At 45.0% G+C, this 17,504-nt stretch overlaps 1 protein-coding gene across 1 annotated transcript; it reads right to left on the reverse strand.

Annotated features, from left to right (window-relative positions):
- Positions 1-85: 85 nt before the first annotated feature.
- LOC142923057 (uncharacterized) lies at positions 86-5,381 on the reverse strand. The gene is made up of 3 exons (XM_076063996.1): positions 4,948-5,381; positions 2,678-2,810; positions 86-1,452 (listed from the first exon to the last, which is right to left on the reverse strand). The coding sequence occupies exons 1-3, from the start codon at positions 5,106-5,108 to the stop codon at positions 1,102-1,104; spliced, it is 645 nt and encodes a 214-aa protein (XP_075920111.1). The 5' UTR covers positions 5,109-5,381; the 3' UTR covers positions 86-1,101.
- Between the last annotated feature and the right edge of the window lie 12,123 nt (positions 5,382-17,504).

The raw sequence follows: 17,504 nt of genomic DNA on the forward strand, positions 1-17,504 counted from the left end.
TTGCACTTTACGGTCATTTTATGCTAATTCTTTTGTCAAAGCGTTTTGTGTCCTCCCACACAGCTTAAAAGGACGTGACCTGGGCTGGAATGTCTTCACTCCAACGCTGTCCTCGTGACAGTACGGTCCCCTTCACCTGATGAAGGCCACTTGTGTTGTGGTCGAAACGTCGTGATTTTTGTTGTTTTATTTTTTACCTACGTGACTTTACCGAATAGAACCAAAGAGTATGCTGTTATTGTTGTTAATTGGCCTTGGGCACCACTGCCAACGCAGCTGCAGCATCCCCAACATACTCTTTCCACATTTTGTATGTCCAGCAATGGATTGTCAAATGACTCCGTGAATGATATTCATTGTTTAATTTTTGTTAGCGACATAGACGCGGTGTTGCTGCTGCGAGGTAATGGTCAGCACAGTCGACGTGCAATTCCTTAGGCCGCCGGGTCTATCTCCCAGTGCGGCAGCTGAAATAAACGGGCGAGTTTGTGACGTCTCCTCGCTCTGTCCACCCAGAACCAAGGGGGAGCGTGGGGGGGGTCTAGCAGAATCATTTACATTTATACTTGAGGAATGCGATGAGCTATACAACTCTTTTTCTTAGATGTCCATTCGAGGTGGGTCAGATCGTTACAACAACAAACAATACAAAAAACACGGAAGTGTAAAGTATGGGAAAGATAAGCAAATCACTTATAAACAGAATTAACAAAAAAAATACTTTAGCAGGTAAAGTCCACTGAGCTATTAGCTTCTTTTTTCAGAAGCCATAAACGATAGCTCAACGAAGTGGCTTATCACGTGGACATTTATAGCAGCCAAATACTCCACCCAGGGAGAATATGCACACTCCAAATAAACAGGCGTCAGAGTCCGGATCGAAATCACGACCTGTATACTAGGATAGGAATATAACATCTCGCCATCGTGGTGACCCATTCGCTTCCTCTTCCCTCCCCTCGCCCCTCAACTCCGTCTCTTTCTTCTTTTTATAGCTCTTCTGTTACCCCTAAGTATGCCTCTATCACTCTCACTCATTCCTCAATCCTTGTAACACGCCCGTGTACACTAGATCATTCCATTCTGTAAATGTTATGCAAGCTACATCATAGAGTGCATTGGGAGAAGGCGCTCTATAGAAATATAGCTTAGATTAGACATGGGCTTGCAGCGTGGACAAGTAGGGAGCACGCGTTGACAGAGCAACTTCAAGACTGCACCTTTGCCGTGACCTCTGTCCGTCTTTGTCTCTCTGAATCTTACCAGAGCGATCATCTTCCGATTGGAGACATCGGAGTTCTTGAAGGCGAGCCGGAGGCCGCAGCGGATGGAGCTGAAGATGTTGGGGAGGACGAGAACGAAGGCGAGGACCCAGGAATAGAACTGGTTCTGGTCGAGCTCGCCGGCCTGCCTGGCGACCCTCTTCATCTCGGCCAAGTACACCAGGCTCAGCTGCATTCCACCACATTGCGCACGCGAGACAGAAAAAGCGTCACGATACTCTGCGCATCCTATCTATATAGGGAATCCTCGTTGAGCGTGCGGCATTCACTCTCCACGTCTTCTGCTTTCACGCAATTTATATTTTATGGAAGGTTTTTCATTAAACGCACACTGCGCCTGCTATAACGCGAGTCTAGTATGTGACAGACTTCTAGCTATAACGTGAATCTTGCTTGTGGCACACTGCTCGCTATACATGTGCAGTTAACCCTCCTCAGATTTCTGGCAACTGCCTGATGATGCTGGCTGTAACTCCCAGCGAGGCGTCCATACCCAGTTGGTGAACGTGTGTGGATCACTCTCGAACAACAACAACAACAACCACACCAATGGTGCTCAACGTCAATCAATAAATCAATGCTCCTGCTGCTGCTGAAGCAGTAATACACATTGATTGGCTGCACATTTGTTCAGTGACAACCTCATTAATTAAGTATGGCTTAAGTGAGATATATCTCGTCTATGTACACGGGTGTGCCTGTGTGTATCCGCAACATCTGAAAGGCATTGCTGTGTCAGCGGTTATGGTGAGGGCAGTGTAAAGTATTTCATGACATGACAAAAAAATAAATATGCTTACATAATACAATAAAACCCACAGACCGAGACGTCCCACAGGTTGTCGTTGATGAGACTAAGAATAATAGCAACCGAGATGCCGACTACATGAACACGATGTGAGGGTTGAGGTGACGAGATGTTATCTCGCTCGTCTGGTACACAGGAGCTCGTGGGTTCGATCCCGTCCCTGACGATGCCTATTTTATATTTAGAGTCTGCGTGGTCTCTCTCTCCCCGTGGTCGTGTGGATTTTTCGCTGGATCCCCCAATTTTTCTCTCCACATTTAGAATCAACATCACGCGTTCAGAGTATTTAACTGCTATACATTTCCAAGTGATGATGATACATCACTAAGTTGAGCTATCATTTGTGGCTAGGTCGCTCATGACATTTTTATTCTATGCAACTCAGTGGGCTTTACCTAGTAAAATAAAAATTTGTTTTAGTTTTTTTTTCATATCGAGGGCATGTGTGTATGTATCTTGAGCTTCTTTCCCACTGTAAGTAGCCAACCGTGCTAATCGGAGGTGTGGGAAATGAATCGCGTGATCGTGCAGCAATGAGGTGAGGCTGGGGAGAGAGGTGAGGGAGTTCCTCCTCCTTTCTCCTCACCTTGCTGAGCACCGCCGTTCCGAACACGGCGAGGAAGAGCAGTGTCAGGAGGATAAACCTGAGAACCCGAAGACCCCGAGTTGAGGACTCCTCCTCATCGATGTCTGGGCGAATGTTGAACCTGTCCCAGGATCTACGGTGGAAACAGACGTTCGGTCGAGTCACAGTGAATGTTGTGTTGCGAAATTGCTCTCCGAAATCAGCTGCTGCTGTTGCTGAAGCTGCAGTAATGCATTAGATCTTTTGTTCACGTAACAACTTTTTTAATTGGTTGCGTTAGGTGGAGGAAGCTTTGCGACACGACATTTTACACATACGATCTGACCCGAAAATCGATTACGAAGCACGATAAGTGGTCGCAACAGTCTACACTTTGCTAGATTCAGTCGAATAACTTCAGAGCTTTAATCGACGATATTCGTTGCCAATAGGAAGAAGACGTTGACGAAGCAAATGGAGAGGAGGGCAAAAAAACAACCCTCTTATAGTTGCGCAAAGGAGACTGGATCGGTGGACGCTGGGCATTGCACGAAGAGGCAAGGAGAGGAAGACCATGCGTGACCATTCTGGTCAGCGTGGACTGGGGAAGATGCCACTTTGTGACCGATGCTCACCCATGCCTGAGAGGAAATTGACATCTCCTATCGCCGAGGCTGGAGCGATGGCAACCTCTGCGACATTGATCCCAGACGACGGTGACTCAAGCAGCTTGAGCGACGCATTCTGGGGCATTGCTTCGCTTTGCCAGAAACTGGTTGGCTATTAAAGCTAAACATAAGAGGGTCGGTTTTATTACGTAATTGTTTTTAAATATACATTTTAGTTCGTCGCCTACGATCGAATCACCCACCTGTTTGCTGGTGCTGCTGAGGTAACCAGGTTCACAGGACAGTTGGCTGACCATGATTTGTCTCACGCACGCAGTAACTCCATTATATGTTTTGACGAAAACGTACCAGTGTCTCCAATGCCACCAATTGGGGGTGATACGGAATTCGCCAAAATGTTATTTGCGTGTTTGGCCATTGCCGTTTCATTTGAATCTCGCCCCTCATCCGAGGCTAATCGACGCACGCAGACAATGAACATAATCGAGGGATGCTGCAGTGTTTGCGATTCTCCCGTTGCGGCAGCTGGCCTCTGTCCAACCAGCAGTTCAAGTCGATCGACTGATCGCATGTGGTGGGTTGAAGTGTGGGTACCCCCACCCATTCAATACGTCATTTAGGCCCGTCTCGAAGAGTGGGCCGCATACAACCCTAGCGGGGGCCCATAGGACTCCCCGTGGTGAAGGGAGGCGCTGCCACCAGTAACACCACGGTGGCGAGATGTTATCTCCCTCGCCTGGTATGTAGGAGGTCGTATATTCGATCCCGACCCTGACGCCTATTGCGCCTATTGTATATTTGGAGTTTGCATGTCCTCTCTCGCTGTCTCCCCATGGCCGCATGGATTTTTTTGCGGGTCCTCCGAGTTTTCCCTCCACATTTGAAATAAAAATCACGCGTTTAGAGTATTTGCTGCTATAAATTCCCACATGATGAGCCATTTGTTTGAGCTATCATTTGTGGCCAGGTCGCATGTGAAAATAGCTTTACAGCACAGTGGCATTACTTGGTAAAATAAAATAGTTTATAGTTGTTTACTTAGTTTTAATCAGCTGATTTAGTATTCTTCGCTTAACGTACCTGGCGGTATGGTTCACGTGTCGGCCAATAATCGGTCGTAGAAATATTCTCGCGTCATTGTCGACGGGCGAGAACATTCCACAAAGCACCGTGAGAGATGACACCGACTTGAGGCGGTGTTCATCCAGCAGTGGATGGATCATGGCTGATGCTCACGATAATTGATGGTGGTTGTGGTTGTGGTGGTTGTGGGGGTGGTTGTGGTGTAGGGAGTGGTAGTGTGGTAGTTAGCACGCTAGCACGCTAACTACCACTCGTACAGACGATTATCTGTATCAGTCCTAGGCCTCCCCTAGGTCGACTCAACCTCAAATGAGTACATTTTTGTAAAAATCGCCACAAAGGAGATAAAAGCGGCCGAGCGTGGAGCTGACCACCCACTCCCGAGTGTGCCATTCCAACATTAATAGGTGCTCGATAACAGCACTTGGGCCAACAGTCTGTTAAAGCTATGAGGTGGATCTGTTTCTTTTGTGGTGGTTATGGTGGTAGTGTTGTTGGTACTGTGTTATTGGTGGTGGTGGTTGTTATGGTGCTGGTTTTGGTTGTGGTGATTGTGGTGGTGGTGAAACGTTAACTTACTTCTCGCATTGGGTTTGGGGCTCCACTTCTTCTGATTGTGCTTTCCTCTGCACGTCCCTGCGTTCGTCCGCACACGGGCACTCGCATTTCCATTCAACAGCTCCCGCCTCTCCTTTCTCTGGTGGCTTTAAGGACTTCGGTGATGCTTGAGGCTTCGTCATCGCCCGTCTACGCGTTTGGGAGCTCAAATGCCGGTGGTGGTAGAGTCTCCCTCTCGGGTCTCCCTTCAATAATCATTAAACCCCTACCTGTCTGCGATGAGCTGTGGCGTGATTAATGGACATAACTCATCTGTAGAGCTCAACTGAGAGTCGTTGAGACAATCAGCCCAATAGTTTTATCTTTGAGATGCGATTGCGTTGATACGCTACACTCTTACACCGTGTATTATAATTGTCACACGAACTAGCGATAATGATTATTATAAAATTGGCAAGATTAGACTCCAGTGGTGAGGAAAGAAAACATCTGACACTGAATGCAGATATTTCAACTGTCTACATACTTCTACAGAGGCATCAGCACTGAGCCCTCTAGGGAGCGGGGTACTAGTCTCAGATAGCGTGGCAGCACCATTGATTATATATATCGAAAGGGAGCGATGACCCCGGGTTCAGTTTGACACCATAATTTGCAAGTGGTCAATGACATAGCTGAGGGAGGCAGAGACTTGCTGAGCCACGGGGCATACATTTACAATGAGGAAGCTGATATTCTCTGCGGCTTAACGTTCACAGTCGCGATTTCGTGAGTTAATGTTCAAAGCAGCGTAATTCCGTCATCATCATTTTTTGCCATGAACAACATCAATCACGTCATCATCATTAACATTGAGTCATCAAACATCAACAACAGCGCCATCGCCATCATTAATTGCATTACCACCATTGCCACCATCATCATAATCATGATGAACATTAGCATCATTCATCAACATCACCCACCAGCATCGTTACCAATAGATGATGGAATCCCGACGCCACGTTGGTTGTGGGAGCTGTTTCGACCATACTTGACCACCATGCTGGGTCAGTGTTCGCGACGAGTAGGGTGGAGGGGTGGGGAGGGGTGGGGATGGGTGGCGCAGTGGTTGGCGCATTTCGCTACGAACCTGAATACCCGAGTTCGATTCCCCGCTCACGGCCAACATCGGCGACGCCTATCTGAACCGATCCTGGGCCTCCCCTAGGTCGACTTAGCCTCACATGAGTATCTGGTGCGGTGCGTAAAAACATCGCCACTAGGGAGACAAAGGAGGCTGGGTGTGGTGCTGCTCACCCACCCTCTCTGGTGCTGTTCTGGCCTTCATAGGTGCTCGCTAACATCCCCTGCCCCAACAGTTTGTTCAGGCTATACGGGGTATCTGTTTGAAAGGGTCGGGAGCGGCGGTACAGCGGTTAGCCGTTGAGCTACGAACCCGGCCACCCGAGTTCAATTCCTGCTCACGGCCAGCACCACTGACGATCACCAGAACCGGTTCTGGGCCTCAAATGAGTACCTGGTGTCGTGTGTAGCAAACATCGCCACGAGAGAGACAAATGCGGCCGGGCATTGTGATAGCTACCCACCTCCTCGTGTGCCGTGCAAGACTTCTCAGGTGCTATTCTCTAACAGCAATTACCCCAACAGGTCTATTTAGGCTACACGGGGGACCTCTATCTTTAGAGGGGTGGGAGGAGGGGCGGCGGGAGGGTGGGGGAATTAGTTCTGAATCCTCTTGCCGTTTGATGTTCGCCGTGGTTGGGAATCTATGTGGGGGGCCGGGGTTCAGAAATAGAATAAGAAGTTGATTAGCCAAGTCAATAACACATTGAACTCTACAGCTCGTTACCAACGGTGACTCGGCCAGCAGACAAACACGCAGCAAGTGTTACAAATCAATAAGCAAACAAATCACGAAGTAAACAACATATATACATCACTAACATCAAAACACCAGCAGTTTCCTAAAATAGTCTCATGGCACTTTGACACTTCCGTGTAATGCATGTTACCTGTCACGATGACGCCGTGAGCTCAGTGAATCCCCACATCCAAAAACGACCGAGAGATCAGGAAGTTGATTGTGTCGCCATGGTCATCATTGATAGCACGACCAAATATAGCTTTCATGTTGAATATGTTTGAACTCGAGGTGGTCGGGTTGAGCAGAGATCAAGGTGTTGCACCGCTCTGATCCTGGGTTCGAATCGAAAGAGCCACTTGTGATGAAGCTGAGTTCTGAAGTGTAAGGACTCGAGAGTTTTAGCCTAGTCGCTAATGACTCTACGAAACAATCGGACCCATTAATAAACGTTCTTGGGTTAGATCGCGTAATTTATAAATGTGTCGTAACCATCTTACTCTGATGTTACATCCCGTCTGACCAATATAGCATCTGTCACATAAAAGAACACCAAAGAAATGTAAAATTATCTCAAACACAATTGTCGGCAGTGGCAGAACATGCTTGTCAACAAGGACACTCAATTGATTTTGATCACGTTGAAGTGTTGTGTAAAACTAATTATTACTGGCCAAAACTAATTAGAGAATCCATTGAAATTGAGATTAATACTTTAATCGCTATGACAGCTACAGGCTTAGTGCGGCCTGGAAGCGTATTATTAAAAATAATAGATTACAATTCCAATTCCTTATAGGGGAATGAAATACTAATTAATAACAATTGAATGATTACCAATCTATTATATAATTACAATACCCTCCCCCTCTCCACCTCAAATCACTGCACCAGATTAGGTTATATGATGACGTCACTGTGCTGCTCTATTTAAGACCGGGAGTGGAGGGCTTCACTATTCTGGCAAATTGCCTGATGATGCTGGATGTAATTACCAGCGAAACGTCGTACTCAAAAATTGTAAATTATGTTGAATCACTCTTCAACACACCGGTGGGCTAAAGAAGAGAACTATTTGTCTTCTGTGAACGTGACACATTTTCAACTGTTTGACCGTGTCGGGTGGTGGAGGGTTACGACACATTTATAAATAACGCGATCTCACCCAAAAACGTTTATTATGTTTATTATGAATAATATAGGTCACGAAAGCCTACGTGTTAAACGGACCCATTAAGTTTACTTCTCGACTTAATTTTTCAAAATTTCTGTTGTATAGGAATACAAAAAACCAACGTGGTTTTGATTATTTTACAAATGTTACTTTCTGTGGCAGGGGAAAATGAAAGAATTTCCCCCAAATGCGTTGACCTTTTGGCGTTCTCTGGTCTAACAATGGTGAAACAATGCCATAAAGAAGGATCTCTGCTGTAGGCAAATCAGTTTTAAAGACAATGCATATATTATCAAAGCAAGTTTCTCAGCATGTTTTGCCACAAGTACTTGTGGTTAATGCACACCGCCTGTTTTTTATTTTTAGCCAGAAAGGGTAAAACCGATTCGTATTGTTTCATCAGTGTCTTTAGTATTACTATGTTGGTAGTGGTGCGCAAGCACAAACAACAACAAACCAATCGGATTGGTCAATAACGCTTCCTTAAAATGAAACAGACAATAGCTGACGTTTTGGCCATATAAGTGGATGAGAGTTGCAGTCAGTAGTTTAAAATCATCCCACGGCATTGAGCAGGGTTTGTACGTGGTGACGTCATCACACCTCCCCCCCATCCCCCAACCATCCACCAATACACGATAATATGAAGACAAATGTTTTGCTGGTTAGCTGACTGCAGGAAGGGTGACGTCGACAGGACGCGCGGGCTGCTAGTTACATTATAAAGCAAAAAGTGTTTACGATTAATAGTCTTTACATAAAGCACTGAGTGAGGGATTTCTGGCTTCAAATCTAATTTCAATCGTGAGAGGAAATCCACAAAACTCGTCTTGATCACGGAATTTGTATTGTTCCCTTCAACACGAACACGACCGCGCGTTGGGCAGGGCATCAACACTCATTAATGACATCCACCCTTTTCTTCACCCCGAGCCCCCAGCCTGTCGCACACCTGTTTATAAACTCTCTCTTCCTATCCTCTCTCTTCCTGCCAATGTATTCTTTACATTTTAGCCCAAATAATGCATTGGTGGCATCCTTTAACATTTGCCACCAATTTGCAGAGGCGAAATGTTATCTCCCTCGCCTTGTATGCAGGAGTTCGTAGGTTCGATTCCGACTCTAATGCCTGTATATTTGGAGTTTACATATCTCTCCTCTTGGTCAGGTATATGGGGTTTCCCTACACATTTCTAAATGTGCGTTTAGAGTATTTGGCTGCTATAAATTTCAAAATGATAAGCCACTTCATGGGGCTATCATTTGCTGCCAGGTCGCTTCTGAAAAAAAACTATATATCTGAGTGGTCTTTATCTGTAAAAATGAAGAAAAGTTTATTTAATGGTTTAAAATCCCGCATCCCCTTTTCACGCCTTCTTGCCCGTACCTTTCTTGAACAATTTCGCTGAGCATGGTATTTCGCTCTTTACGTGACCTCCACGTTCAATCGCGGCTGAGTCCCGGCACGGCCCCGACTGCAGGATTAGAATGAGCGTAATGCACTTAGTGATGATCGCCTGGGCGTTCATGATCATTTCAAAAGCATTAGAGATGCTCTCAAGGAGTGTACGGACCAAACCTATGATATAGGATTGGCTAATGCTTTCGGTTCCTGAACATTTCAAGCAAGTTTTATCTTTGCCCTTGGTATCTAATGTAACTGTCTTAAATACAACAAAATGTGCATTCTGATATGCAGTAAACTATGTATTAACTTAAAATGAGTAAACGCTCTGTATAGCATTTAACAATACAAATATATTTTGAGTGTGGTATTGAGGTGTTCATTCACTGTTGGTAGCGTTGGCTGTGACCATTCTGTGGGTCGTGATTGATACGAGTTCACCACAGCCAGTTCGCTGATCTTGATGGTGATAGTTCAGGAAAGCGGGGATGTCCAGCACTTTAATGGTGTCTCTGATGTCTTCTGTAACAAAGGATGCCAGTCAGCGTTTCGGGGTTTGTGGCTCACTGTCACAAGGCAGTATCCACGAATCTTCCAGCAGGAGCCTTGACTTCTCAAGTGCACCATCATGCAGCGCCAGGACATGATGTCTTCTGTCCTCAAAACATTCACAAGATAGTCGCATTTGATGCTTCACAATCTGTCCACATTGAGCTGCACGATTCACGGCGATGGACTAATCAGAAGGCTGCCGTGTCCTTCAGGGGTGGTCCATTTGCTTTGCTGCCATCGGTTTATTCGCCAGGGAAGACCGTATAAAGTTCATCGGCTGATGTGTGAAGGTAACACGTGTTGCATCTTCTCTAATCACATGTGTAATCAGATAGTGCCATCTACTGGTTAGTAAAGGGAAGCACGGATACAAGCACCACTATAAACATTATCCAATCCCAAAAGGGAGAGGTATTTGGGCCAAAGGTGAAGGGTGGGGCTGACCGAGAAACTCCGAGAACCGGCTAGAAAGTTACACGAGAGAGCGTGGCCGGGGGCGGAGATTAGCCGCGCCTGCAGTAATATAAGCGGAGGCGGACTCGTGGTCGGTGTGTGGAGTCTTGGGTCCGGACTACGTCGCTGCTCGCCGTCATCTCTCTCCGTCATCCGGCCACGCGGAGCTCCACCGCCCTCACCAGCACGCCATCAGTCAGCGGCGAGGCCGGGAGTGGACGGGCGGGACCCGCCGGGAGATCACCCGTGTGTGTCGTCTGTGAGGCGTTAATATCTACGTGTGTACTCGGGAGAAGAGAAGATAACGTTGGCCTGTGTTGTGCCCATGTGTGAAATAAAGAAGAGTACCCTCTAAACGACGTGTCGCAGAAGTCGCTCATTACACATGGAAGGATGTCGGACATACTACCATTGCCGTTGCTTCACATGAAGCTGTGTACTGCGGAACACACATAAAGGTGGCCTCTTAACATATTTGGCAGTGTTTGTGTGACTCGAAATCTCATCTAAATGGTTCTCGTTTGATCAACCGTAGAAAAATGAAACTACTCCCAATCTGGAAATTAAAACGTTATGATTTTGAGCTATGTGATATTCTAAACGCAAACCTGCCTTACCAGGTTAAAGCACACTATAAATAAAATAGAGATCAATTACTTTGTTGTCTTGGCTATGATCATTCTGGCATTAAACTGCTTCAGATAGCACGCATTCATTATAACTGGACCAAATCACCGTAAACAGTAATAGGTATTCTGTAGACCAGGGCCCGATATATTTACGTATTAATGTATTAGCACATTACTTTTAATCACATTTGTATCTCTGTATTGTCAAAAACAAACAACAAAGCACAATCTGTAAAATATTACATTTCAGATTTTTAGGACCACGACGTAAAAAAATACATGATTGCAGAAAACATCGAAATGATACAATTTCAAATCAAGATTGATACAATTTGTAAGATAATGTACAGATTTGTAGAGGTGGATGTAGAACAGCGCTGCTCTATGAACCCGATAATCTCAGAACTATTTTGGTTACGGCCAACATCACTGTTTTGAGCCAGCTGGCCAGGATTGGAAAGAAAAAAAACCTAGCCCACTTAACACCCAGGAAACTGAAAAGCCGCACAGACCAAGATTTCGTGACGTAACATTGACATTAACATTTAAGACTCACAGTAAAACAACAAGCAACATTAAAATATTGATTAAATTCATGATAATAAAAAAATTCTTAAAATATCACAAATGGTCCTCAAACTATTCGGGACACTTATTCCAGTGCCCAGCCAGGCTGCTTTTGATATTTAATTTAAAACACCGCAAGCACCAACTTAAAAGCTGTGAGTTGAACGCCAATGTTTCTAGACAACTATGTTTATTTTACCATGCAAGGTCCACTCAGCCGTATTGTTCCCTTTCAGAAGCGACCTGGCCATATAGCTCAACGAAGTGGCTTATCACGAAAATTGATGGCAGCCAAATACTTTATTACCTTTCAGATGATTAATGTTTTGATCAAATAAAACCTGGTATATAAACAGGGTGGTGTTCCCTTAAATCAGTCATCCCCACCTCCGATTACCACGGTTTATTACGTAACACACATACATACAAATTTATCAACCCGCACTGACGAGGGTGATCATGTACGGTTAAACAAACCCCACGATCGACAAGCCATGGAAAGACATTCATCCAGCAATAGATTAAACGAGAGCTGTCAATGATTATATATGTAAACAAAAATCGTATGGAAATTTAAAAGTAACTTCAGCATATATAGTCATCAGGGGTAGAGACTCCGCAGATAACATAAGGACCCTCGTCAATGCGGTTGATGTCACCTGTTGTATATTTTGGGTCTTGAAATATAAAAATTATAACGAAAAAATGAAAATAAAAAACGTGTAATTATCCAACAACGTATGTAATTATGCAAATAACTTTATGCTAATTAGGAAGGTGTAATTGGGTTAAGTTATGCAAGTGTATGTAAGTATGCTAATGTATGCAATTATGATAATTAGGCCCTGCCTCGTTGTATAGGGTTGTATTATCAATCGGGATAATACACTGAATTGTATGAAGTTATGCAAGTGTGATGTAAGTATGCTGATTAAGCTCGGCTTCGTTGTCTAGGGTTGTCTTATCAATCAGGATAATACAATGATTCTCGCTTTAACTTTTACTGATTGTGTTTTAGTGTTTATGTCAGGTCTCAAGATTCAGATCTCACCGCAGGATACACTTCTTATAATTAAGATTATTATGCATGAACTTAGGACGGCACCACTCAGACTCTTCTGTGTCTCTAAACATAACACTCTAATATGCGAACTCTTATGCTAGGCATGTCAACACAGTACTCCTGGAGATGTCCTCCTCATTGATCCGTACATTTAACCCTCAATGATTACGTTTGTTTAACTGGGTAACAGAACAATCGGTTAATTCCTCAGAGTAAAGCGAGCATACACGGCGATGGGAAAAAAAGTCCTTAAAAATTAATGTTACAATATTCATACAAACAGCAATAAAGAAACATGTCCGGAAAGCAATAGTAGACCTCAATGAATTCATTGGTAAGATTATGCAATTAACGAAATGTCTTGGAACAATGGTGTGCAGCAGTGTGCCTGCTTGTCTAGCGAATGCTTATCAATTGGCTAAGGCTTCAATAAATTCGCGGGCAAGATTTTGTGATTTTACCACAATAGTCTCCCTCTTGATTTGAAGCTTTCGTGACTGCAGGAATCCTACTCTTTGGTTCTTTTGGTAAAGTCACGTAGTTAGAAATAAAATAAAACAAATCACGACGTTTCGATCGCAACACAAGCGGTCGTCATCAGGCAAAGGAGTCAACCTCTAAAGGCAAACTGTTTATAAAGGTTTGGGGATGGGTGTAGCCCAAGTGTATCAACAGCATCAGGAGCATGGGCGGTGCACGAGTGCCAATGCAGCAACAATGCCAATGCAGCAACAATGCCAATGCAGCAACAATGCCAATGCAGCAAAAATGCCAATGCAGCAAAAATGCCCATGCAGCAACAATGCCAATGTAGCAACAATGCCAATGTAGCAACAATGTCAATGCAGTGGGCGAGAGAGCTGCTGTGGCAAGAGGTTATATAGGAAAGAAAGAGGGGGAGGAGCAAGGGGGGAGAGAGAAATAGGGGGGGATGGGGGGGGGCGTGAACGCTAGGGAGAGAGAGGACGTGAAGCTGAGAGGGGGGGAGTGGGCGGGGCTGGACGTGGGAGGCTGGGAACGCTAGGGTTGCGGGGGGGAAATTAACTCGGAAAAATAGACTCGTACCCGGCAGATATTATGGAACAACCATAAACTGTTGAGGTTTTACCTGGTTAATAACATCCTTCCAATGATTGCTCAATTTGTATCCATCTTCTCGGTTAAAGTTATGTCTATGTTTATATATCTGAATGGCTTCATGAATAAACCTTTGATAGTTAGCCCGAAGGTTTGCAGAGTACCTTGGTCTCGGAAAAAACAACAGCATGCGAGCTCACAGCGTTATAACAATGGTCAGTCACGGCAGAGGTATTGGTTCTGCCTTGTGCTCTCAAACACGGTCCGAGACATGTCGTTTCGTTTTCCCAATGTAACTGCTCCTGCAGGTACAACTCAGTTTGTAGACTCCAGGATATTGCATCTCAGGAATGACATCCTTCACAGATGGGATTAGATCACGGATTTTGTGTACTGTATTGAATCGGACCTGGATCTTGTGTTTGTTTAGGATTTTGGAAATCTTTTTGGTAACACCTGCTATGTATGGTAACGTGATGGTTTTGATCGGCTTCTCAGGGGGTTGTTTTTCCATGGTTGGAGAACTTTGGAGTAATCTTATTCTAGTTCCGATATGTGCGTTATGTGTGCGTTGGTGTATTGTCTCCTTGCTCAACTCTTTGTGTTAAGTAGACGCCAAGGAGGGGCGTTTCTTGTAGCAAAAATTAGTTGGTTCCCTGCTGAGCGATGAGTCGTGTGTGTGTGTGGGCGTGTCATACACACGGCGCCCTCGCTCTCTCTTGGCGATGCTGCAGGCCTGTCTTTTGCTGGATGAGCTGAGTCGGCATGACGCTTTTCTTTGAAGGTGCCCGATTGCGCTCGCAGCTCGGCTACTGCTGCTGGTCCTGTGCGGTGCTCGCTTAGTCGATGCTTGGCGCTTTTCCGCTCTTTCTCCAGGTTGATTGCTTGTCGTTGCTCGTCACTCTTTCTCTCTTGCTGCAGCTGCTAGTGGGAGCTGGCATTCAATGTAGAATAAAACTTTCAGCGATACTTTGTCTGTCAGCGCCGAACTCGTAATCGGTGACACATCGCTACTCTGCAAGCCTCGCCATCCTGTGTCGATTGTGGGGCCCACCCCCGGAGCTTGCCGCAGCAAGACTCAATTTCCGTTGACTTCGTAGACTCGTGGCTTCTGCTGATGCAGCTCCCTATCGGGGGAAGATTCCCGGAGCCTGCCACTTGCAGGACTGAATTGTGTGTGTTGTGTCCCTGCTTATATCTAAAATTCTCTCCCCTTGGCTTGCCTTCTCACAAATGACCGGAATTCCTTTGATTTCACTCTCAGCTTGTAGGAGCAGTTGTTTGTCCGGTGTACGTTGTGTGTGTGTGTGTTCTGATTTATTAAGCAATCTGTTAAGTCTCATCAAGGCCTGGTTCCTGTCCCCCTCCTCAAGCCATCTCGCCAACTGTGGAAACAGATGCTTTCAATTGTGCCTAAGTGTGTTTTTCTAGTTTTCCAACTTCTGCAATGATTAATCTGGAAGAGGGAGGGGTTCCTTTTGCCCGGTTGCGTTCTCCCCCCCTCTTCCGTCGCCGTTGGAGGTGTTACATTTTCTTGTCTCTCACAAAGAGGGGCGCCGTCTCTTGAAGTGTGACTTCCCGTTACCATGTTTTCTGTTCACTCTTGTGGGTTGTGAGTTGAGAGAAAAATAAACATGATTTTCCACCCCTTATCTTAGTGTGTATCCCTTTTTGCGGTGTTGACTCTTTAAGTGACTCAAGGCATATTTTGAGCAGTGTTCACAGTACGCCTGGTTTAGAATTTCTTCGTGGTGTTTGATATCTCAAGGGGAGGCGCCCTCCCTGCATGTGTGATTTATTGCTACCACGTCCTTCTGGAAGACAAAGGCGGATGGGAGGCTCTGATTCTATGGAACACATATTATCTTGGTCGTGTGTTATTGACCTGTTTCGCATTGTATTTCTTCTGGATGACCCTCTGTCTAATACTTTGTAATTATTAATTGGTTTATGTTTAACCAAGATTTGTGATCTACCATAGTTGTTACGTCAGGTATTCTGATGGTTTTATTAAGCTTTGTTCTTTGTCCATGTCACCAGGGATCTGTGCTTCTTATTCTCGAGTTATATTTTAATATCCTGAGGTTGGAGATATAACTAAGTTTTTACTTAAGCTTTCGTGATTGCCAGAACTCATATTCCTTGGTTCTTTAGGTAAAGTCACATAGATAGAAAGATACAATAAAAACAATATATGGTGAATAAGATTAAAATAAGGTAAGTAATAAATAAAAGCCACTATTCTCGACCTTTGTCTGGTTCGTAATCTGGGTGAGTGTGTTGGTAGTCTATGATGTAGACTTATTCTTGTCGCGAAGTTTCAAACTTTACCGTTAACTAAAATAAACTACAAAAAAAGTTGTCTGTTCGGTTCTCGCCGCCCGGGAAGAATTGTGGCGCCTATTGTTTGTACGTGCTTTGTGGCGGTCTTTGAAGCCGTGTAGAGATTTCCCCAGAATATCATTAGCAACCCCCCCTCTCCCCCTTTTGCACCGGTTTTTATTTATTTATTACATTTTATGGCTACTTCCTTGCCTGGTGTAGCTTGTGGGAGGCAGCTGCTGTTTGAGGGGAGGGTGTTTGTGTCGCCCCCTTTTTGCCCCAAGCGACACCCTGATTTATTATTATTAAAAAACAAATATTGGCAGAATTATTCTTAATATCAATATTTGGAAAAAAAGGCCTATATATACAACACACCACAAAATACAAAATAGAAGTTCCTGTTCAGTACCATGGGAGAAATAGGGATACTGGCCCGATTCGTCAATTGGTGCCATATATTGTACTCGCCACCCCTGCACAACGGTCTCCACCAACGGAATCATTTCAAGAAGGTTCACACTCACGCATGGAATTCTCCCTCCTGAGCGTGCTATCCATAGAGGCCCTGGCTGAGAAGACTAGAAAAAGCATAGAGATCAAAGTGCTGTCCTGTGGGGATTGAGTAAATCAAATACATCTCTATGCAGACAATATAATATTAACCATCACCGAGCCTGTAACCTCAATCCCTGCCCTCCTGAAGGAGATTAAGGAATATGGAGAAATGGCAGGATATAAGCTAAATGTAAACAAATCATAACTAATTACCATCTCCCAGACTCTCAAGGCCTCACAATTAAATTCTGCCCCTTCAAATGGTGCCTTCAGAGGATTTAATATCTCGGAGTCATTATTCCGAGTCGGCTAAGTGAGCTTTTTAAGGTGAACTTCTCCCATCTACCCCAATAGATCCAAACTTCCCTGGCAGTGTAGAATCATATCCCATTGTCTCTTCCTAACAGGGTGCACTTGATTACAATGTTCACCCTCCCAAATATATTGCACCACCTGAGAATGATTCCAACCCAGAAAATGACGGGACCAGTTCATGTATCAACGTCCTTGGCCGTGCTTTGCTTGCTCGAGACTGACATCTTGGGGAAGATGCCCCTAATAATTTTGATCGATCAAGGTTGCCTTGAGTTGCCATCGGGCCGTCAAATGGCCTTTTCGCTTTCTCCCACTCGAATGGGCATGGCCACACTACTGTACAAGCGCTTGCGAGTAAGACCGTAAAGATTCCCCCCGGTGTGAAAATGTTCGTTTCTTTATGATTGCACATGCCGCTAGACCAGGAGGCGACTGCGGGAAGAATTCTCCTAGGACCCTCAAACAAAGCCATTCGGAAGTTGACGTTGGTAGGCACCCAGACTCTGGTTATCCAATGACCAGGAACCGTTCATTCAAGTCCTGAATGCAGGGTTGGACACGTCTGTCATTCAGGAGGGCACCGTGCTAGCCCACACATC

This window comes from Petromyzon marinus, unplaced genomic scaffold (genome assembly GCF_048934315.1).
Source record: "Petromyzon marinus isolate PM22_M1 ecotype Great Lakes invasive population unplaced genomic scaffold, UKy_Petmar_22M1.pri1.0 PM_Scaffold_26, whole genome shotgun sequence".
NCBI lineage: Eukaryota > Metazoa > Chordata > Hyperoartia > Petromyzontiformes > Petromyzontidae > Petromyzon > Petromyzon marinus.